The sequence below is a fragment of the Prionailurus viverrinus genome, chromosome D1 (genome assembly GCF_022837055.1).
Source record: "Prionailurus viverrinus isolate Anna chromosome D1, UM_Priviv_1.0, whole genome shotgun sequence".
In the NCBI taxonomy this organism is placed as follows: Eukaryota; Metazoa; Chordata; class Mammalia; order Carnivora; family Felidae; genus Prionailurus; species Prionailurus viverrinus.
In genome coordinates, this window is record NC_062570.1 from 43,527,323 (window position 1) to 43,552,058 (window position 24,736).

The 24,736-nt window shown below is 36.4% G+C and overlaps 1 protein-coding gene across 2 annotated transcripts in view; it reads right to left on the reverse strand.

The window, feature by feature from the left end:
- The window catches only part of LOC125146981 (Putative N-acetylated-alpha-linked acidic dipeptidase), a 66,244-nt gene that overhangs the window by 16,633 nt on the left and 24,875 nt on the right, over window positions 1–24,736 (reverse strand). For both annotated transcript variants that reach the window (XM_047823930.1, XM_047823929.1), the window contains exons 6-13: window positions 24,001–24,187; window positions 21,973–22,066; window positions 15,280–15,378; window positions 14,891–14,976; window positions 13,256–13,375; window positions 10,785–10,867; window positions 5,528–5,591; window positions 1,591–1,658 (exon numbers count right to left, since the gene is read on the reverse strand). In XM_047823930.1, the coding sequence (XP_047679886.1) occupies window positions 1,591–1,658; window positions 5,528–5,591; window positions 10,785–10,867; window positions 13,256–13,375; window positions 14,891–14,976; window positions 15,280–15,378; window positions 21,973–22,066; window positions 24,001–24,187 (801 nt within the window). The remainder of the gene's footprint in view (window positions 1–1,590; window positions 1,659–5,527; window positions 5,592–10,784; window positions 10,868–13,255; window positions 13,376–14,890; window positions 14,977–15,279; window positions 15,379–21,972; window positions 22,067–24,000; window positions 24,188–24,736) is intronic.

Sequence of the window (24,736 nt, forward strand, 5' to 3'; positions counted from 1 at the left end):
TATAAATTTACACAAAACCTTGATATAAGGGACAGTACCACTCTGTTTATTCTAGGAAATGCAAATTTAGAGGTTGAGCTTCTGACTTCAGCTCAAGTCATGATCTCACATTTGGTGGGTTCAAACCCGTTGTGGGGCTCTGTGCTGAAGCTCAGAGCCTGGAGCCTGCTTAGGATTCTGTATCTCCCTCTCTCTCTGCCCCTCCCCCACTCACACTCTGTCTCTCTCTTTGTCTCTCTCTCTCTCTCTCTCAAAAATAAACATTAAATTTTTTTTAAAAAGAAATGCATATTTAGAATAGTGTAGAAATACATAACTATATTTTCAGTTCATCACTAAAATTTAAAATGCTATGAATCCCTCTCCCCCAATAAACAAAACAGAATAACACAGACTGCCAAAACTGTCAAGCATCGAATCTGACTTAGAGTGCTGCGTTTGCAATTGTCCCTGGGTGCCACCAAACCACCCAGAAAACAAATATAACTGCCAAGCTTCCTCAGCATTTACCTTAAATTACATGAATGGTGAAATTTCTCTGAAATACCCTGTTTTCAGGTATTACAGTTTTTATACATTTCATGGAAACTGATAAAAACTACAGGCAAATGATGCAGATCTTGAGTAATGACATGAATACATTTTTTTCAAATTAATTTGCTTCTATTCCTATAGGGGAAGTTAAGTTATAAGATGAAATTCCATGCTTTGAAACCAAAGGTTAGTGATATTAAAATCCCTATCTGAAGGGCAATAATTGTGTTTTTCTTGGTATTTATACTTCAGTTGGTAATTCCATTAAATAGGCAACTCTTTTTTTTTTTTCCTTTCCAGTTCAAATCAGATAATTAACAATAAAAACAAAAATCTGCCATGCAACAACTTCTTCATTATGACTAACTTTAGTCCCAGTGGGTTTAGGAGCAGGACAACTAAAGTGAAGAGTTGCCTGTCAGTCCTACAGGAATTCGGACACTGTCTCTCCAGCAGGTTCTGTACCTTGTGCCTCTGTCGGCACTAAGAGAACTTTAGCTGTCAGCCCAGGTCAGTGGGGCTCAGTGGAATGCAGCTCAAGTCAGGAAGTCAGAAAGGGGGGTACGTGGTCTCACTTAGCCTCTGCCCCAAATTGATTTGACCTTGGAGTCAGTACTTGGTGTTTTTACACATACTCTTTCTCAATCACTTAGAAACTTTAACTCTTCCTGCATCCTGGGATAACTGGTATCATGATATGAAGGAGTATAAAGCAGTTTTAAAATTAAGGACTTAAACCACAGGACCAAGTCCTGGTTCAGCTACTGCACAAGTTGTGTGACTTTGGTGGCTAATGCTTTTTGATCTCAGTGTTCTCCATTTTACATGGGGATGGTAGACGCAATGCTATCCAAAGGCTGCTTCAGGGCAGTTGGGGGAAATGGGATAACACGTGTAAATAGTTTATTCGATGCAATGTTCTCTGGAGTGGGTATTTGCTCTATGAGAGAAAGACAAGCTATAAAACAAGGCAGCTGCTTAACATACTAATGGTATCTCAATGAAACATCATTTGTAGAACTCAAATTTTCTAAAATGATATGTAATTATTTTTACCTCCTTTGTTAGGCTGTATACCAAGCTGTACATCAGTGGGGAGCAATCAACTCGTAGAGTATAGTTTCCTTAAAGATAAAAAAAGAATGGTTTTTTTTTATTTCATTTACTTCATTCTTTCATTCAAAGACCAGTGTTAACTCTTTAGCCAGAAAGATCCTTTTAGAACCTAAGTCCAATCAAAACCCTCCAACTCATGACTCAATAAAACTCATCATGCTTACCTTGGTCCTCAGTTCCATACAAGAAACAACCCCCGTCACCTCTTCAAATCTTCACATCCCACTCTACCCAAGCAGGGACCTTCTCAGGGTCTTTGCACATACTGTTCCTTCAGCCTGGAACAGCATTCTGCATTACATCTGCATGCCTTAAAACTCCCCCACTTCACTTAGACCTCTAATGTCATGTTTCGGAGAGTTGTCCCCTGAACACCCTACCTAAAGGAGCACCCTCTCTTCCCTTCATCCTAGCTACTCTTTCTCTCTTGACCTTGGATTATTTTTCTCCTTATTAGTTACCTCCCACATGTATTAAATATTTGCCTTTTTATTTGCCATCCTCACACCAGACTGTAAGTTCCATGGGAACAGGTAGTCTTTTTATTTGTTGCCATATCCCCAGGGCTTAGTACAGTCTTGGCATTTAGCATTTACCCAATAAATATCTGTTGTAAAAATGCATTTGTAAGGCAGGTGCTCTCCATCTAGTTGTGAATACAGAGCAGAGATGGGGTTCCCATTCCTCAGGAATTCTATGTCTAATGAGCTTGAGAATCTTGCAAACCAGCCAGGAGAGGTGCCCTCAAGTAGCTGTGGGAGCATAGCGAGGTGAGACTAGAACAGGCTGGGGGCCTGGGGAAGGGGAAGTTAAGACAACTTCATCAAGGAATAGCCTGTACAAATGCCCAGAAATATAAAAGTACATGATGTGCTCAGAGAATGGCCAGAAACTCTTATCTCAAAGCTTAAGATCCATGTCTAGGAACGGCAAAAGTTGAGGCTTTAAAAATAAGTAGACACCCCAGCAGAATTGTTCCTGAAACTTGAAAGGCTGGTTCTAAAATTCAAGTGATGGGGCACCTGGATGGCTCAGTCGGTTAAGCATCCGAATTCTGCTCAGGTCATGATCTCACTGTTCACGGGTTGGAGCCCCTCATCAGGCTCTGTGCTGACAGCTCAGAGCCTGGAGCTGCTTCAGATTCTGTGTCTCCCTCTCTCTCTGCTCTCCCTTATGCTCTCCCCCCCTCAAAAATAAATAAAAAAATTAAAATAAAATAAAATTCAACTGGAAGAAGAAATATGCACAAATTTTAGCTACCGCAATTTTTAAAACAGATAAATAGCCAATAAGAGTGTAAACCAGAGGGTCAGAGAGATAGTTTGGCAGCATTTATTGCAATGTATTGCACATATACCATGAGCAAGCAATGATACTGTAGTTCTCCACTCTCGACTTGTGTAGAAAAATGTAAGGCAGGCAAATAAAAAAGATATTGACTACAACAAATGGAAACAATCTGACCATCAGCTGGAGAACTGAGACATAAATTGTTCTGTTGAATACACTGAAGAAGTTTAATTTTCAAGTGGAATAGATCTATATATACTGACATGGAAAGTTTTCCATAATATGCTGTTGCATGAAAAAGGCGAGATGCAGGACCATTTAGCCTGCAATATGTAAGATTGCATAAGATTACATAAGATGTAATATGTAATGAAAACCTGTATAAGGTAGTGAGGGGGAACAGAACATAGTGATAAGAAGGATAAAGTTGACCAGCTTGATTTGAGTTTCAGCTCAATTCTTTACTAGCTGTGTGATCTTGGGAAAATTACTTAATCCCTCTGAATTCACAGTTTCCTCTTCTACACAAGGGAGACAATAAAGTACTCACCTCAGTGGATGATTGTGAGTATTAAATAAATTTTTACACATAAAGCCCTTAAGAGAGTACCTCCGACACTGTTGATAGGTTGTGTGAGCTGAGTTCTATATATGAATGTCAGTGTGATGGGAACACCCCAAACTGAGAACAGTAGTACCTTCAGAGAGAGGGCTGAGTTTGACATTTGTAAAGATTTTTGCTTTGTCTGTAAATTTTGCATTTTAACATGAGAAAGCCAGTGTATCACTTATTGTGTTATTTTAAAAAGTCATACTTAATAAGATTTTAAATATAAACCAAAGTAAGGTAAGTGGTGTCCTAATCTTAGGGTAACATGTGTGTCATTTGCTCTGGGTCTTGAAAATGATGGGGAGACCATGCAGCATTTTAAGGCAAGGAGTGACATAATCAACAAATTCCAATGATTTAAAAATATACATTAAAAATCAAATCTTGCAAACAAAGCTAGCAAGAAAGAGAACATTATTCTGCTTTTGAGAAATATATGTTTATGTATTTATTCTGTGTAGCGAAGGGGTTTCATCCTACCATGTGTTTGTTTTTAAATATGGGTAATAGTTCCAAGCTAATATTTTTGAACTTTTACCCTGTGCAAGGCACAGGTGTGGGAGTTTTGTAAATATTAACCTCTTTTGCCCTTCTAAGAGCCTTTGAGGTATATGTTCTTGGCAACTCTATTTAGAGCTGAGAAAACTGAGACACAGAAGACAAGTAACAAGCTGAGGTCATACAACTAGGAAGTGGCTGTGCCACGAAAAAGGCCACACCCTTCACCATGACCATAAGAGGAGGGGGAAAGGATTACTGAACTGCACTGTGTGAGCCACCTTGGGGATGATGTAATTTAGACACCTGGACAAAGAAGAAATGTCAATGCCAACATGCCTCTGTCAAAAGGCATTGTCTAATTATTGTGGATGTGAAAAGTTTATCAATATACTACCAAAAAGATTCTCAAAGTCTACCCTTCATTGACTCATTCTTTGCTGCATGAATGCAACTCATGTGTCTTTAACAAGACATTAGGAAACCAGGAGTTATCAAGAAAGATCCTGTCTGTTACTTGCTGAAGAATATAGCCCTGTAAAGCAAATAATTGTTTAGTAATGGTCATGAGGAGAGCTACAGACATGGCTTCCCTGAAAAAGTACCATTTCAGGAAGACTGTAAGAGTAAGAATGAAACAGATAGAGTGAGTGTAGAACAGCCATCCTAGGACAAGGAACAGCAGCTGCAATGTCTGGGAAGTTGCATGTAGTCAAGAACAGATAGATGAATGGGTATGGAGGGTAGTGACAATGGACTGCTCGATCTTGGAAATAGACCTGAGAATGTCCTTTCGATTGAATCTCTACTTATCAAAAGCAGATCCATTCTTAAAGGCCAGTCTTGAGTGTCTATCTCATTTCTCAAGCCTTTCCTGAACTTGCTACTCTTCTCTCCTCTGAACTCTCAGACCAGCCTCATTATAGCCTTCTTATAGTACCTGCATATATTAGAATCCTAGACTAATTTATTTCCTCATTTGTACTGAGTCACAAACTTCCAAGTGCAAGACTTACTAACTTCTGATTCCTCTGAAATACTGGAAAATTCATTGCATACAGAAGGGCTCAGTAACTATTTCTTGAATAGGAGGAAAAAATATTTAAGAGAAAATATACCTGGACATCAGTATTTCTTCCCAAATCTATCTACATGATATGATAAAACTAGCATTATATTTAAATTACACTTTTTTGCTACCCCATTCTAAAATCACAGAAATCTTCCGTTCTATGATTTACTGATTCATTTAACAGGTATTTACAATCCCTAGTGCAGACAAGGTAATCTGCCAGGTGAAGCAAATCAGAGAGGGCTGCTTTCCCAGATGAGCACTCTAGGTCTCACAGCTGCTGTGAGGCAAGGGTGGCATCCCAACACATGGGATGGATTTGCCTTCCTTATTAGTGCATAATTTATGAACTAAATGGCTGCTACTACCATGATCACACCTTTTCCTACAAGACCAATGAGATTCACCTTCTATAGAAGAATCAGCATTAATATAGGCCACACCACGCTCTTGAAGGAGTCTGGAATTCTCCTACAATAAAAAAAGAAAGAAAAGCATAAATATATACCATAACCTCCCCCTAAAACAATCATCTCTACATTTGCTGTGTGCAGCTTTCTGAATTAAGCTGACCACAAAACTGATATGTAGGATTCTCAAAGCGAGTTTGTTTGAAAGAATTTAAGTAAAGACTACTGCTAAGAAATAATAGGCAAAACATTTTTAAGACTAAAAATTAAAATGAACCTTTCCATCTTAATATGGTAAATAGAAAAGGAGTTGATTGCTTAACCATACCATAGTTTATCCTTGAAGAAATTCTCTTAGCAAACATGAATGACCTAAGAAAGAAAATCTGTGAGTGGAAATTTTCCCATGATTTTTTTTTAATTTAAATAGAGATTATTACCCAATTCTCAGGGAATAAATAATCTCAAATTTATGGGTTAAAACTATGTGAGGTTTCTTTCTGGTCTATACTCAGAAGCCTGAAGTTCTCCTGTAGGATACCACCACCTACTGGTCAAGACTGATCATTGCACAACTTTAAAATGCTGACAAAAAGTGCAGCAGTTTTTTGAGCTATTAAGTGGATTTGAGTCTTCAAAACATGCAATTTCCTAAGCGTCCTGACAGTAAGAAAGAGAGTGGAAAAGATTTGCAACTGTAGGTGGGGAAAATAATTGAAGGAGATAAATAAACCTCAAAATATTTAGGCTCTTCCTGATGCCACCATAAATCTTTCCTGTCTTTAGGAACACTACTTTTTTTTTTTCCCCAAAGAAAATTGAAGTTTACAGGGCTTCTCCTAATTCCTAGAGAATATAATAGGAGCCAAATATGTTTTAAAGCATTACTGGAAGTAAACGAGATAAATTTTAAGTTTGCCTATATTTACAGCTAATGCTTCTATTACACAAAGCCAATAATATATGCAAGTAAAATTAATTTATTTAAAATTTTAAATCCAGTATAGTTAACATACAGTGTTATATAAATTTCAGGTGTATAATATAGTGATTCAACAATTCAACAATTATTCAGTGCTCATCCTGATAAGTGTACTTTTAAGTCCCCTTCACCTATTTCACCCATCCCCCCACCCTCCCCTCTGATAGCCATCAGTTTGTTCACTACAGTTAAGTCTCTTTCTTGGTTTCTCTCTCCTTCTCTCTCTCTCTCTTCCCTCATTGTTTGTTTTGTTTCTTAAATTTCACATATGAGTGAAATCATATGGTATTTGTCTTTCTCTGACTGACTTATTTCACTTAGCATTATACTCTCTGGATCCAACCATGTTGTTGCAAATGGCAGGATTTCATTCTTTTTGTGGCTTAATAATATTCCATTACATATATATGTGTGTGGGTGTGTGTGTATATATATATATATATATATATATATATATACACACACCCATATATATATATATATATATATGCCCATATATATATATATACATACACCACATCTTGTTTGTCCATCTATTAATGGACACTTGGGCTGCTTCCATAACTTGGCTATTGTAAATAATGCTACTATTAACATAGAGTGCATTAATCTTTTTGAATTAGTGTTTTTTGTATTCTTTCAGTAATTACCCAGTTGTGGAATTACTGGATTATAGGGTAGTTCTATTTTCAATTTTTTGAGGAGCTTCCATACTGTTTTCCACAGAGGCTGCACCAGTTTACAGTCCGAACAACAATGCATGAGGTTCCTTTTTCTTCACATCTTGCCAACACTTTTGATTTTAGCCATTCTATCAGGTGTGAGGTGATCCTTCATGGTTTTGATTTCCATTTTCTTGGTGATAAGTGATGTTGAGCATCTTTTCGTGTGTCTGTTGGCCATCTATATATCTTCTTGGGAGAATGCCTGTTCATGTCTTCTTCTACTTATTATTATTATTTTTTATCAGATTACTTGTTTTTTTGTGTGTTGAGTTGTAATAGTTCTTTGTATATTTTTACAAATATCTTCTCCCATTCAGTAGGTTGTCTTTCAGTATCATTCATGGTTTCCTTTGCTGTTCAGAAGGTTTTTATATTGATGTAATCTCAATAGTTTATTTTTGCTTTTGTTTCCTTTGCCTCAGGAAACATATTGAGAAAAAATGCTGCTATGGCCAATGTAATAGAAAGTACTGCCTATGCTTTCTTTTAGGATTTTTATGGTTTCAGGTCTCACATTTAGGTCCTTAATCCACTTTGAGTTTATTTTTGTGAATGATGTAAGAAAGCGTTCTTTGTCAAAGGCTAATTGACCATATAATTGTGGGTTTATTTTTGGGCATTCTATTCTATTCTACTGATCTATGTGTCTACTTTTGTGTCTACTTTTGTGCCAGTACCATACTGTTTGGGTTACTACAGCATGGTAGTATAACTTCAAATTTAGAATTATGATACCTCCAGCCTTGATACCTCAACCTGTAGATTGCTTTGCAGCAATCTGCATATATGTCTATATGTCATCTGCATATAGTGAAAGTTTTGCTTCTTCCTTACCAATTTGGATGACTTTGATTCTCTTGTCCAATTGCTATGGCTAGGCCTTCCAGTTCCATGTTGAATACAAATGGTGAGACCTCCTTGTTTTCTTCTGGACCTTAGGTGAAAAAAGTTTTGTTTTTCACTATTTAGTATGATGTTCAGCTGTGGATTTTCGTTATTATGTTGAAGTATGTTCCCTCTAAACCTACTTTGTTGAGGGTTTTCATCATGAATGGATGTTGTATTTTGTCAAATGCTTTTCTCCATCTGTTGAAATGATTATATATTTTTTATCCATTCTCTTGTTGATATGATGTATCACGTTGATTGATTTGCAAATATACCACACAGGAATAAAACCCACTAAATCATGGTGAATGACTTTTTAAATGTATTTTTGGATTCAGTTAGCTAACATTTTGTTGAGGATTTTTACATCTATGTTCATTAGAGATACTGGCCTGTAGTTCTCTTTTTGTGTAGTATCTTTATCTAGGCTAGATATCAGATTATTGTTGTCCTCATACAATGAATTTAGAAGCTTTCTTTCTTCTTCTATTTTTGGATTAGTTTGAAAAGAATAGGTATTTGTTTTTGTTTTTGTTTTTTTAAATTTTCGGTAGAATTCACCTGTGTAGCCATCTGGTCCTCCACTTTGGTTTGTTGGGAATATTTTAATTACTGATCCAATTTCATTGCTGGTAATTGATCTGTTCAAATTTTCTGTTACTTCCTGATTCAGTTTTGGTAAATTATATGTTTATAAGAATTTATCCATTTCTTCTAGATTGTCCAATTTGTTGGCACATACAATTTTTCATAATATCCTCTTACAATCTTGTGTATTTCTGCGGTGTTGGTTGTTATTTCTTCTCTTTCATCTCTGATTTTGAGTACCCTCTCTTTTTCTTTGTTTTTTGGGGTTTTTTTGTTTTGTTTTTGGTTTTTGTTTTTTTTTTGTTTTTTTGTTGGTTTTTTTTTTTTTTTGGATGAGTCTAGCTAAAGGTTTACCAACTTTATTGATCTTTTCAAGAACAAGCTGGTGGTTTCATTCATCTGTTCTATTATTATTATTTTTTTTGTTTCTATTTTGTTTATTTCTGCTCTAATCTTTATTATTCCCTTCCTTCTACTGATTTTGGATTTTGTTTGTTCTTGTTTGTTCTTCTTTTTCTCCTTTTGTTTGAGATTTTTCTTGCTTCTTGATTTAGGCCTATATTGCTATAAACTTCCCTCTTAGAACTGCTTTTGCTGCATCCCAAAGATTTTGGACCATTGCGTTTCATTGTCATTTGTCTCCACGTGTTTTTTTAATTTCTTCTTTGATTTCTTGGTTGACCTATTCATTGTTTAGTAGCATGTTGTTTAACCTCCATGTTTTGTGGTCTTTACAAATTTTTTTCTTGTGGTCAATTTCTAGTTTTATAGCATTGTGGTCAGAAAAGATGCATGGTATGACTTTGATCTTTCGGAATTTGTTGAGGCTTCTTTTGCGGCCTAATATATGACCTATTCTGGAGAATGTTCCATGTACACTTGAAAAGAATGGTCCAGTGTGTCATTCAAAGCCCCTGTTTCCTTTTTGATTTTCTGATTGGATTATCTATCCACTGATGTAAATGGGGTGTCCCCTACTAGCATTGTATTATTATCAATTAGTTCCTTTATGTTTGTTATTAACTGCTTTATGTATTTGGGTGCTTTCATTTTAGGCACATAAATATTTACAATTGTTGTATCTTCTTATAACTGTATCTTTTATGATTGTATACTGTCCTTCTTTGTCTCTTATTACAGTCTTTGTTTTAAAGTCTACTTTGTCCACTGTATTACTACCCCAGATTTCTTTTCACATCCATTTGTATAAATGTTTCTCCATCCTTCATTTTCTATCTGCATATGTCTTGAGGTCTAAAATAAGTATCTTTTAGGCGGAATGTAGATGGGCCTTGTTTTTTAATCCATTCCATTCCCCTTTGTTTTTAGATCAGAGTGTTTAGTCCATTTACATTCAAAGTAATTATTGATGGGATGTAACTTATTGACATTTTGTTACTTGTTTTATGGCTGTTTTTCAGTTTTTCTCTGTTCCTTTCTTTGCTCTCTTCTCTCATGGTTCGTTGGCTTTCTTTAGTGAATTACTTGGATTCATTCCTCTTTATTTTTCTCAAGTCTATTACTAGTTTCCGATTTGTGATGACCATTTGGTGTGTGTATAACATCTGCATAAAGGTAAATTTACTTTTAAAGGGGCCTATCAAATATTCTGCAGTGAGACTTTCTACCTCATTTTTAGCATGATTTAATTTAGAGTCAGTCATTAGGATATAAGGAACATAAATCTGAAAAGTATACCTTACTGTATAAGCTCAAGGGGTTATTTTAATGTGGTTAGCTTTAGTAGTTAATTTGCAAAGGGTAATAGAAATGTGAAACCTTATTTTGATATTTGGTTTCTAGTGAATTTACTTATTTGCCATAAAACTCCCAGAAAATGAAAACTAAATTACTTTGACAATTGACATTAAGTACCTTTAGAAGTTGAAACAAAACAGTTCTTTAATGACAAAGAGATTTTTCTTTTTGGACAAGGATATGTTGTTTCAGATTTTCTGGAAAAAAAAAGTTTGAATATGCTCTCACTGAATTCACTTGTTATTTTTGCCTCCTTGATAAGTCCTAACTGCTTTGTTGTGTAAATTTATATTGTAGCAAATTATCAACTAACCTCTGCCCACTCAGTAGAGCCAAGAAGACCAAATTCTTCTGCATCCCAGCTTGCAAACAAAATTGTTCTTCTAGGTCTCCATCCTAAAATATATGTGTATACACATAAATGCTGGGAAAATGCATTATACATCCAAGACACTATAAAACTCAACAGCAAAACAACACTAAAATTCCACTGTTTGTTTAGAAAATGTGAACTGTAGTGAGAATTTTTACTTATATCATTTCCTTTTGTGAGATGTTAAAGCTGATTTGTCAGTACAAACGAGCACATTTGCACTGAAAAGTGGGGGGGGGGATGTAGACATACCAAAAATTCCATTAGGTCATAATATTCTAAACAGTTTATAATGATTGGATACACACAGGCAGCCATCTGTGCTCTGCAGCTGCCTGGAGTGAAAGAAGAAAGTGCTAGATGTGGTCTGTGCTCTGAGAGCAGATCGAACCGAGAGAAAATTCCTTACAACTCTTCCACACTCTGGCATCATACACGCAATTGTTCAGTGTCAGCTGGTTGTGTGATTTCACTCCATTCTTTGCCAGAATTAGTCAACAGAAGCTCAGTTAGCAATACTGATGTCTGTGGCTGCTGCAATAATTCAGCATAACTCAACAAGGAGGTAATATGGCTTGGAGTGATAAACACTGACCTTGGAGTTAAAGAAAGATCTTATTTCAAATCCCAGTTCTTTCACCTACTAGCACTATGACCGAGGGGAAGTTATGCAAGCTTCCTCCGCTTCCCTCTCTTCATCTGTACACCAGAAAAAGCAAAGTGAGATGAAGATACTCCTTGATTGTTAGGAAGATTAAATGGAGTCGTGTTTACAAACACAGCACTTCAAACGTGCTCAAAAATGTGTCATTTTTTCCGCAAATAGTTCATTTCTGCTTAAGAATGTGTATCCCTACAGCTGAGTCCAGTGTTGTGTCAATTTGTTAATAATATAATTCAAATTTCCTATGAATTATTATTCCTCATCATTGCACTCTCTTGGCACACTATCATTGTCACTGCAATGTTTTGTATTTATCATAGGGAATCTTATTGCAAAATCATAAAATTTTTTGTGTTCATGTTCAACACTACCTAATTTATGAGCTTTGTAAATTCAGATCTTCATAATTCTGTGTTCTTAAAACATAAAATAGCTTTGTGGAAAAAAATAATAGAGCCCCTTTACATTTTGTTTTAAAGAGAGACATGGTTTTGTGGGCTAGTAGCCAGAAATTTGAGTTTATTTTATTTTTTTAATTTTTTTTTAACATTTATTTATTTTTGAGACAGGGATTGACAGAGTACGAATGGGGGAGGGTCAGAGAGAGAGGGAGACACAGAATCTGAAACAGGCTCCAGGCTCTGAGCTGTCAGGACAGAGCCTGACGCGGGGCTCAAACTCACAGACTGCGAGATCATGACCTGAGCTGAAGTCGGACGCTTAACCGACTGAGCCACCCAGGCGCCCCCAGAAATTTGAGTTTAAACCTGGGTTCTTTGACTCTGCCACACACTAGCTATACAGCCATGGATGACTCACTCAATTCTGTGAAACTTGGTTAGCTTATTTGTGAAATGAGAACAGAAATAACTAAGTTAACTTCTCCCTGGTTGCTAGGAGTTCAAAACAAAGAATACGTGAAAGCACTTTCTCTGTGAAAACAAGTATCGTACAAACTTAATACAGTTTTGCTGTTGGTTGTTATTGCTGCTAAAAAAACACGGGTCACAATTAGAGCCCCCACACCCTGGTTTGCAGGGTCAGTAAAGAGAGTGGACTTTCTGCTCTCAATGTGTGATTTATTTTAAAAAGCAATCATTTGAACTAAGTGTTATCTTTGTTTTCATATGAAGATTCTAAAAGGACTGAAGCAATGGAGCTAGGAGTTTAAACCTAAGTTTTAGGAGAGCACACCAAGACTGAGGATGTGGGGACGAAAACATCAAACTTCTGAGAATCCTGTTAGACAGACACCAAAACTTCTCAGAGGAAGCTTCAATCCCCTCCCTTACTTGATGCCCTTGACCTGTTGTGTGAGGCTAGAAGGGCCGAAGGAACTTCTGCTCACAGTTCTCTGATCAGGACACGTTGGCCCATGACCTAACTTTGGTTTGTCTTCTGTGAAGAAATGCGTCTTCACCTTCTTTGTTGTCAAGAGCGACCCCTAACAGTATAATTCCCTTATTTCAGATTTTAACTTTATAAATATCAATAATGTAAACATTATTATATAAATAAGCAAAAATAAGTAAACAATATAATTATCTAACCCACACAAGAAACATGGCAACTAGTTACTGAAAGCTGTTCTATGCTACTAGGTATTACCAAGCACTTGATGTTTGCACGTATCCTGTCAGGTGGTCCCTCTCTCAGACCTACGAGAAGGTGGTAATTTTACACACTTTACAGAGGACCAAACTGAGATTCAGAGAGGATGATCTTTTTCCCTTGCTGTTTACATTACCTTCTTTTTTCAGTGTCCCAAAACTCCTCACAATTTCATGAACAACAGCTGCTCCACTCTGAGGGTCGATGCCTCCAAACACCCATGAGTCACGGTGACCTCCAAGAATGACATATCTGTCTAGGAAGCATCATTGCAAAATTATTTGTCATTCCAGGTCAATAACAGAGCGAACTGCAAGTGAGTCAAGAACATCTAAACACAGAGCACTCACGACTCAAAGAAAGAGCAAGGTTCCTGAAGACTTGTGTAAATATACTATTTTGGTCTGATTTTGATGGACAAAGAGAGTAGATGGGACAAGCAAAGGTATACTCAGTGTACAATGTACAATAACAATCATAAACATGTAAGTGACAGGGCACCTGGGGCACTCAGTTGGTTAAGTGTCCAACTCTTGATTTCAGCTCATGTCATGATCTCACGGTTCGTGGGTTCAAGACCTGCATGGGTTCTGCACCGAAGGTGTGGAGCCTGCTTGGGATTCTCTCTCTCCCTCTCTCTCTCTGCCCCTCCCCCACTCACTTGCACATGCTCTAAGTAAATGTAAAAAGAGACATAAGTAATAATAAGTAAGTATGGAATTATTCTATCCATCTCTTTTTATAATTCTCTGTCACTCCTCTCTTAGCTACTTAAAACTTTGTTTCCAGTATTTTCAGAGTAAGAGAACACAGTGGCCTCATAGTATGTTCTCCACTTCCTACTCCCATTCAGTTTTCAAGACACAGATCAACGATTTTACCTCTCCATGACCTTTTCCTAGCTTCCCCAGGGGAGAGAATTGCTCCCACTCTCCAGCTCTCAGAGCAATCCTACCATATCTGACAAAGCATTTACCACGCTTGAATGTATGGCTCCTCATCCCTGGCTTATGTCTTCATTTTTTCCCTCCATCCCCAATGCCTAATACGGAGCTGGCACAAAACAGGTAGTCAGTGAGATTCAATGAACTGCCAGTTATATATTATTTAGTACCCTCTGGAAGTATACCAGTATTCTTTACTCCTGAAAGAAAGCATTCGCTGCTTCTACAAAAAATATGTGATTTAACTGTATGCCTGTTAGTCAGAAATATATTACCCTAATTCTTAAGGAATTGAAACACAATGAAGTAAGACTATTTACAGAATAGAGTAAGCTGCAGGGTATCTGAAATTCTGTGGAAATCATGTGTCTATAGATCTCATTAACTTCAATAGAAGATAAGACTACATAAAGGATTCATTAATTCAAGGTTACCTTAATCTTCTAATAGTGTTATCTTTCACATAGATGTTTGTAGTTAACATGAAATATTACCCCAAGCAAACTACGTGGTAAACAAATCCAGAAAACCCAGAGAAAAGACCTCACAATGATCCCTCCCTGACCTTTCTCCCTCGATCCTTTAATTGAAGCATGCACAGCTTCACATTTACTATCCTTGGGCATCTAACCAACTTAGCCCCACGTTTACTCTTCTTCAAACATGTATCCCAATACAAAATTACCTCAATTTGTATATTTTGTGTCCATGTAAGTTCCATTAGGGCCAAGAAGTGCTTTGTTCACCTTACATTCCCAGAGCTCAGAGCAGTGCCCGGCCCGGAAGGATTGCTCAATCAATATTTGCTGAGCAAATGATTAATTTACCTGGTTCCACTGCTCCTCTGAGAGTTCCGATCACATTGTATATTCTGGTTACTTTATTGTTAGAATGGATGTGCATCTTGACTTTTCTAATGCAAAAATAAAGAATGCATTCTGAAAATCCTGGTTAAAACTTTGCCACCTGCAATTTTTTAACTCTTACATCATTTTAAAGATTTCTAAATGTACACATGCAAGAATTACATTGTCCAGCTGTCCAATACAAATGATGTAAGTGTATTCCCCTCTACAACCTGTGGCTTTGTTCCCTTTTGGTACCAGATATATTTTACTTTTCCAGTCATCCTCTGTAAGTATTTTTTGTTTTTTTGTTTTTTTTTTTGAAAAAAGTTTTTCTTGCCTGAGAGTTACAATAAAAATAGTCTCTTAACTGCGAAGAAAAGTTTCCAATAAAGCCAGGGCCAACATTGTAGGGCACTTGGAGACTTCCTTTCCAGCTGCTGTCTGGCGGTGCTGATCCACCCATTTTCCTATGGAACACAAAAAGTATTATTAGCTGAAGAAAAACTTTGGAGCTATCAGCTAAAATGTCAATGAGCTTGCTTTCTTGAGTGCCTGCTCATGATAGCTTCAGGAGTCAGGGATATGCCAGTTAACCCTTACTCGGACTCGTAGGAGGTAGAGTCTAAGTTCCTAGTCTAAAGTAGACTAGGTTCCTAGTCTGAAGTCTGAAGTAGAAGTTCCTCCTACTTCAGAGATGAGGGCGTGAGGCTCAGAGAGATAGGCAACTTGCTTGTAGTCATGCAGCTGGTAAGTGGTATAGCTGAGGGTCAAATGTTTGGGAAGAATCCAGACTCTTCGTTCTCAGTTTCTAATAGAAAGTCTGTTTAACATGCCTCCAGGGAATGCTGTGAGGAAAGAGCTCTGATGTCAAATTCTGGGATTTTCCATTTTGTTATTTCTCCTACTGATAAATATATCCCCAAATATGGACATGCTAATCTTTCACAAGGTATCTTCACTCATAAAGAGCAAAGGAAATGATTTTACTTCAATCAACAGTCTGTAAAAGCTTCACGAAATTTTTGCAAACTTTTTAATTTTTATTTATTTATTTTTTAAGTAGAGGGGCACCTGGGTGGCTCAGTTGGTTAAGAGTCTGACTTCAGCTCAGGTCATGTTCTCACGGTTCATGGGTTTGAGACCTGCATCAGGGTCTGTGCTGACAGCTCAGAGCCTGGAGGCTGCTTCAGATTCTGTGCCCCTCTCTCTCTCTCTCTTTCTCTCTCTCTCTCTGCCCCTCCCCCATTCACGCTCTGTCTCTCTCTCTCAAAAATAAATAAACATTTAAAAAAAAATTTAAGGTAGAAAGATTCAAGCAGACTAGCCAGTACATGCAACTAGCCCTGGTTATTTCTCAGCAGGTGACTGAGAAAGGTAATATGATAGTGTTTATGGAATGAAGGAGTTCTTGTGGTTTTATCTCAACATATCTGCCTTTATTCTTTTAAGAGCATTGACTTATTCTTGGTTTGGGCACAGAAACCTTTGCTAAATTGCAGCAAATAGAAGAACATGGTTCAAGAGAAAATGAAGAGTGTGGAAAATATCAATCTATCTTTTATGACTTTATCTCTCATCATAGAACTTCATGCACCCTAGGCTTTGCAAAGGAGCATGCTTTACAGTTCCCTCTTTGTTGTGTGCCTACACACAGGCACTGTTCCCTGCCTACCTATTTGAGGAAATTTGACTAGTTCAACTTGACCTAGAATCTAGTGCACACACAATGCTAAAGCAATTGATTAGATTATCTTCTCATGGAAGCCTAATTATAAGTAATATTCTGTTTTAAAATGCTCTATCAGGGAGTAAATCCTTTTTTTCCCCCCATATCACAGAGGAGTTTGGCTAATAAACATAATTTCAAGTAACATACTATAAAATTTGTCTTTTTATATTAAAATTTCACATAAATAGCATCAAGTAATATGAAGGGGCCTTTTACATTGGTAGAAAGCATAATCCGTCAAAACAGCAGAGTACTAAGTATGTAAAAAAGTTGCAGAGCACAGGGGCACCTAGGTGGCTCAGTCTGTTAAACATCTGACTTCAGCTCAGGTCATGATCTCATAGTTCATGATTTCGAGCTCCAGATCAGGCTTTCTGCTGTTAGCACAAAGTCCACTTCAGATCCTCTGTCTCCCTCTCTCAGCCCTTCCCCCCATAAAATAAACATTAAAAAAAAAGTTGTGGAGCACAAGTGAAGAAAAATATACCATGCTTCATTATATGTAAAATATTTCTATAATGATATATTATAAGTTAACAACACTAATTGTTCTTGAGGTGGAAATGGGTTAGATGGAAACCTCTTCCTGTATACCCCTTTGAATTTTGAACCATGTAAATGTATTTCCTTTTCAAAATAAAAACATGAAAAATATAACAAGGTAATTTCAACAGGAAGAATAATAGCCAATTGTATATTACTACATAAGGAAGGTAACGATTAGTCCATATTCCCACAAGATAATAAACTATAAAGCAGAAATTATAGTGTTCCACAAGGACAAGTAAACAGATGACTAGAATAGAATATAATAGCTGAATATAAGAATTTGATGTATCAGTTCAGGAAATATCACAGATCTATGGAGAATAGAGGTTTTAGTCAATAAATGTTACTGAGATTATTAGGAATATAAATTCTTTAGGTACTTCCCTCACTCTATAAATAAAAAATAAATTCCAAGAAAATTAAAAAGTTAAATATTAAACTTCCAAACCATAAAAATTTGAGGAAATATACATGTTGAAATGTCTCTGAAAGGACTTGTTCAATAAATATATGCAAACAGCACGGCATTTAAAATCTATATCCTGTAGCAAATCACTTTTTATGTGTGCATTTGGCAAAGATTTACGGTCTACGATGTTCAAGACATTGTGTTATACTCAAGACATTTGTGTTATAAGGAACACAAATATGTACATGACCTTTTTCCACCAAAAAGTTTAGTCAGAAGTTAGTCAGAAGAAGGTACATATAAAGTCAACAATAATATAAAACAAAGCAAGACCAATGGTAGAGAAAATTCTAAAGAATATAGACAAAAGACAGCTTGATTTAGCTTGTGGGAACATGAACAACTTTTTAGAGGTTTTACTTATCTGAATTTTAAAGGATGAGTTAAGATCCGGGCATGGGAAGATGACATGGAGAGCATTCTAGGTACTAAGTATGACATGAAGAGGTACAAATGCAGAGAAGTATAGAGCAAGTGTAAGGCATGGTGATTGTTCTGGCTGGGGATTAAGGGATTAGGGTACCATGACAGAAGCTTGAAAAGAAGTAAGACTGCTTCTGGAAAGATGGAGATGAGCTTTACCCTATTCTTCTGGTTAAGTACAACAACTAAATTCTCTGGGCCATAAGTATATACAACACACATTAGGCTCTCAAAGCCTAGGCTGGGACTTCAGGGTATAAGAAAAGACAAAGATGAGTTCCTCTGTTTATTTTTTGGCTTATCTATCCCAGACTTGGAGCTGAAGAAGCTGACAAGCCAGAAATGTCATGTGGCATATCTAGAACATGCTATCTGACAAGAGCTGAATGCATGCTCTTCCCAAGCACCTATGGAACATTTTTTCAGGGTAGACTATATATTAGGCTATAAAATCAGTTTAAATGAATTTAAATGGCTGCAGTCATGCAACCCTTTTATAAATTATACAATCTGTTTATTAATCCAACCACAAAAGGAAGAATTTAACAATTAAAGATGGGAATTTGGGAAATATATGGAAATATATAGGGAAATCAAAGAACTAACTCCTAAATACACAATGGGTGAAAGAAAAAAATGCCAAGAATAATTAGGAAATACTTAGTGATGAATGAAAATGCAGACATGATGTATCTAAACTTATGGGATGCAGCTAAAGCAGTGCTTGGAGGAAAAGTATAGCTGTAAACATCTACATTTAAAAAGGAGAAAGACATTGGGGCACCTGGGTGGCTCAGTCAGTTGAGCGTCTGACTGCAGCTCAAGTCATGATCTTTCAGTTGGTGAGTTCAAGCCCCGTGTCAGGCTCTGTGCTGACAGCTCAGAGCCTGGAGCCTGCTTCTGATTCTGTGTCTCCCTGTCTCTCTCTGCCCCTCCACCATTCATGCTCTGTCTCTCTTTCTCTCAAAAATAAATAAACATTAAAATAAATTTTTTAAAAAAGGAGAAAGACATCAATCAATAAACTAGCCTTCCACCTTAAAAAACGGGACAATGAAGGCAAACTAAACTCGTATTGAGCATAAGAAAGAGAACAATAAATACTGTAACAAAAATAATTACAGAAAAGAGGAAAAAATAGAGAAAATCCATGACACCAAAAGTTGATTCTTTGATAAAATTGACAGATAACTGCATGATAGATGCTATTATTATTGTTATTGTCATAATTATTGTTGATACTGGTATCAATCCTAGTAGTTTCTCAGGGAGGCAAATGAAAACCATATAATCACATTCCCTTCAACAGAGATATAAAGAAGAATAGAAAAAAACACATGTGTCCCTTTTCCCTCCCACCCAAGTAAATGTGGTTTTGCTTTACTATAACTCACATCTCATCAACTCTTTTTTTAATTTTTTTTTTTAACATTTACTCATTTTTGAAAGACAGAGAGAGGCACAGCACAAATGGGGGAGGGGCAGAGAGAGAGGGAGACACAGAATCTGAAGCAGGATCCAGGCTGTCAGTACAGAGCCTGATGTGGGGCTTGAACTCACGGAATGTAAGATCATGACCCGAGCCAAAGTCAGCCGCCCAACTGACTGAGCCACCCAGGAGCCCCTCACTTTTTTTTTTTTTTTAATAGGCTTCACATTCAGCCTGGAGTCCAACACAGGGCTTGAACTCACGACTCTGAGATCAAGTCTTGAGCTGAGATCAAAAGTCAGACCCTTAAGTGACTGAGCCACCCAGGCACCTCACATCTCATCAACTTTTTATTGAAATTTGCAACATTCTTGGGCCATTATATGACTTTATATCTCTTCTTGTCTTCACACACATTTATGAAGAAACTTTCATGTTATGATGTTAGCAATTCTTTTCTAATTAATACACAATGCTAAACGGCTAACCTTTTGTGGGCATCTGAGAATTGACTATCAGGGACAACTAGCATACTCCTAAGTGTGCATCAGGAGTAAATTTTCACAGTGAAATTCATAAACAAATGATATGTTCTTTGAAAAAAATATGTAAGACTAAATTCCTGAAGAATATTTCATTATATCCTAGAAAGTATGAAAGATGAGATAGGAGCTGTCTTATTGCTTTTAACATATAAAGATCATCTCCTACTTCCATGTAGATTGTATTTCCAAAGTTCCTTTTAAATTATGGTGTTTTTAATGCAAAGTCCACTTTTCCATAGAAATTATGTTATTAATGATGATTGTATTTACAAGATGGCTTAGAGAAGCTGACTTGAATACATTAGAGATAAACTGCATTTGTGATTTTTTTCTGATCAAGTAATTCTAATACACATTTAGGACCTAGCCAATGCTGACCTAGTTAATAAGAGCAGTCAAATAGTAAACATGGCTAAATACACTTCAAATAAATTCCATATGATCTTCCTTCCATGCATTCTTTTTTTAATTACAAAGATAATACAGGTTCATTTTAAAAAATTAACATAATTGAGATTATTCTGTCTTTATGTATCTGCATATCTATATATAGATATTTCTATAGATACCTAGATAGGTAATTCTGCTATTTTCACTTAGTAGTATAGCATAAGCATGTTTCCATAACATTAAATATTCTTGTGCAACATATGTTTTAATGGTTCTATGCACTATCATAGCCATAGCTACATATATGACTTACTTAGCAATTTTTGAAGATCAGTGTTATTGACAGTTTTCTAATACTACAAGTAATGTTATAATTACTTTCATCTTTTAAATATGACAAATATTTGACTTGATTTACAAATATGTTTAGACAAATGCATAGTCTGCTGTGCCCTCAAAAGTTGTGCCTGGATCCTGAATTCTAACCACACGGTAAAAGCTGAGATCCTATAAATCAAAAGAGACGAAGGTGCTGTTCCTTAAACTGCCCTTAAATGGGACAGATCCCTCCACTTCTCCGAATATCAACCTCCTCAATTGTAAATAAGAAGGGCATTGTATTAGGTCATAAAAAGTTTTCTTATAGAGACTAGAATAAAATGATCAAGAATGCTTTAAACTCAAATAAGAAAAGGTACTAACTGGCAAGATGCTTCTTTCACAATTCTACTTTCAAAGAAGTCATGTTCTCTCCCTCCTGAAGGACACTGGACAAAGGACCTGCAGATGGGACATAGCACGGCAGGAAAGGAGAGAGGGTTCCAGTGTCAGGAAAGCAGAAGGGGAAGAGGAATAAAGATAAAGATAACATGGAATTGATCTCACAATATGGTGTTCCAAGTCATCCAAGTACTAGACAATATATGGATTAGATGAGTAAGAGATTTATTAGGGGAAAAGCCTGTGAGAGAAATGGGAAGGGGGTGAGGGAAAGCTGAAACAGCCAATAGACTGCAATGCAGGTCTCATATGAGGTAAAGGAGAAAAGGAAGGAAGAAAAGGGTCATGGGTGGTGGCATCTAGTTGGACAAACCTGTCATGGAATCCTGAGCCAAAGTCTCCCATGAGAAGAGTCCTGGGCCTCCCAATAATGGGCCTGTTTTAGTGTCCCTGCTGCAACTAGTCACTGACTGGGAACACCAGTAGGAAGCACGGCCTCGACACAAACAGGGTGGTGGATTTCAAAGCACTGTCACTGGAGTCATTGATCAGTCATGCCCCCTGCAGCTGGAAACTGAAAGTCATTCTCATGACTGTCACATACCGGATAGCACTACATAAAGTAAATTCCAGAAAATAACCACTATTCTTTAAAATGGTGATAAAATTGTAGGTTCCACCATCTAACAGAATTTCAGTGTTTCTGAATAGTGGAGAAATATTCAGATGTTAATATTGCCAATAGTCAAAGACTGCCGATAAAGAGAATTATCCAAAGAGCCATCTGTTTGTTTCTTACACACTTACTCCAGGAACTTCTGTGCATCATAGTATCCAACTGGATGAACGGGAATACTTGGAAGACCAACAGCCTCGGTGATTCCACGTCTGTAAGCATATTCTGAAAGAAGCTGGACATGCTTCAGTACAAACCGAGTCCCTTTCAAAAGTGTTTCTGTAAATCCCATTAAACACATTCTTATATTGCATCTACTGGAACTGTTAAAATAAAAAGACACCTTCAAACGTTAGCGAGTATGTGGAGCAGCTGAAACTCTCATACATTCTGTGCAAGCGTGTAAAATCATACAGTCACTTTGGATCACTCTTTGGAAAAGTAAGGTTAAACAGAATTGTGCATTAGGACACAGCAATTACTCGTAGGTATTTACTCAAGAAAGGAGGAAAATATATGTCCACATAGAAGACCTGTACAAAATTATTCACAGCAGCTGAATTTGGGCAGCTAAACACAGAACACAGCACAGATGTCTGTCAACAGCAGCATGAATAAATGATCTGTAGCCCAGCCGCACAACAGAATTCTACTCAGCAACTGAAAGAACAAACTACTAAGACACACAATAACACGGACAGATCTCAAATCAGTATACTGAATAAGAACAGTGAGCTACAAAAGAATATACACTGAGTCCTTGTATATGAAGTTCAAAACCAGGCAAATTAATCAATGGTGAGAGATACCAGAAAGTGCTTGACCAGAAAGGAGCACAAGAGAACTTTCTGGAGTCATGAGAATGTCCTATATCTTATTTTGAGTGATATAGACATATGCAATTTAAAATTTTCATTGAACTAAATTCTTAAGATCTGTGTATTTTATTACATATGAGCTCTACTTCAAAATAAAAACCTTCTGTCATTTCCTCAGATTAAAAAAATAGGAGTTATTTTTCCATTGTTTTCTCCAAATTTTTAAATTATCTAATAAGAACAAGGTGATGGCAAAAGCATATTCATTTTATGAGTAAAATGATGTAATGATACATTACGTGGGACTTATTTAAAAATTGTCCTATGTAACAATAAAAAAGGCAGAATAAAGAGATGAAACAAGATTGACAAAATGTTGATAATTATCTCTATGTTTGTGTATTTTAGAACTATTCCAGAATAAAAAGTAAAACTAAAGGGGTAAGAAAAAAAAAAAAAAAAGAATAGGGAACAAAAGGAAATTCAGTAAATACAAGCCCCATAGGGATAACATTTCTCCCCTAAAATACTATCATTTAAATTTGAGGATAAGCAACAGAAATATTCCAGGTAAGTTCATTTTATGTTCATAAGTTTAGCTTTGTAAAACAGAAATTTAGAGAGGTTGCATTTTTTTTTTTTTAACTTGGGAGTAAAAACCAGAAGTAAGTGAAGTTAAGGTATATTTATGTGATTTTATTACAGGATAACATGTATTGTTTTTAAAAAAAATCTATGACAGTATACTATGTTCTAAGAAGATTCATAAATCTTTAAAGGACTCTATATTTTAAATGTGCCATTTTGGGGATTTGTAAAACTTCTTTTCTGCTATCCCTTATCAGCAACTAGGAAATCCAAAAACTGTAAAAGCCATAAATTTGGAGGGAATTTACTTGGCATCAAAACCTGATCTGATCCAAACTCATTTCACAGCCGATCTAATTAGAGCAGACATGTGGCTATTTATATTATTTATTTTTATCATTTATTATTTACCTCTGCTTAGGATGATTATTCATATATTTTGCTGCAAAAGTATTTATATGTCTGCTTCCTGGATTCCATCCCAGCCTCCTGGGTGTTACGAAATCAATGGTATATGCATCACATTACTTTTAAATGTCAGAAAATGTCTGGATTCCAAAACCCATCAGGCCCAGGGGTTCCCAATAAGAGATCAGGAAGCTAAGGCAATACTTTTCAGTGTCTGAAACTCTTTAACTTACTTCTTTGATGCACAGAGAATTTTAAAAAGACATACTTTGTTTGAAATCCTTTAATAAAATCACTTTAAAATGTTTTTAAGTTTCCTGTGATGATTAAGGCCTGATCACTCACCATTTGCTGGGTAACCAGGTGTGAGAGGGTCCCCTGCTCCATTAAGATTTAAGATATTTCCACGCTGGACACCGCCACCAGGTAGATTCCAACCATCTGGATAGGACTTCACCCCAGGAGCAAAGTAATCAGCAGGATCTGAGTACAGAATGACTCCTTTGGCCCCTGCCAGCTGGGCATTTTTAACCTGGAAAACACAACGTCTTTTTTATTTCAGGTTGGTTGTTCCAGATTTGATAATATCGGGTTTTTTGAAATTACACTTAAACTTTGTCATTTAGACCTGCAACAAAGGACATCTCACAGAGAACTGGCACTTGCTTTTTCCTACTTTAAGTTCTAAAAATGGGTTTCTAGGGCTAGATCAGCCCCCACAGCAGCAGATTTGGAAAATGCCCGTAATAGCGATAGCAAGTACTTGCTGTTTTCTTGCATTAGTCTAGAAGCACAGGAAGCAAGTAGACCCTACAGGCCAGATTTCTATCTTTTATGGATGGAAGGGAATATTTTGGAAATTTAATTTCTTACAAAAGAGGAAAAAAATTTACAGGTCAAAGTGACAGTAATTTTTAAAAACTGTTATGTATAAATTGTTTTCTCTGAGTCCCTACAATAATAATTACTATTAAAATTTAATTAGGTAGATATTTTCAAAGATAATATTTAAAACAAAGATACGATGGTAACAAAAAATCCCATTCATGCTTCTTTGTAGACCACAGGCATAATCTGTAAA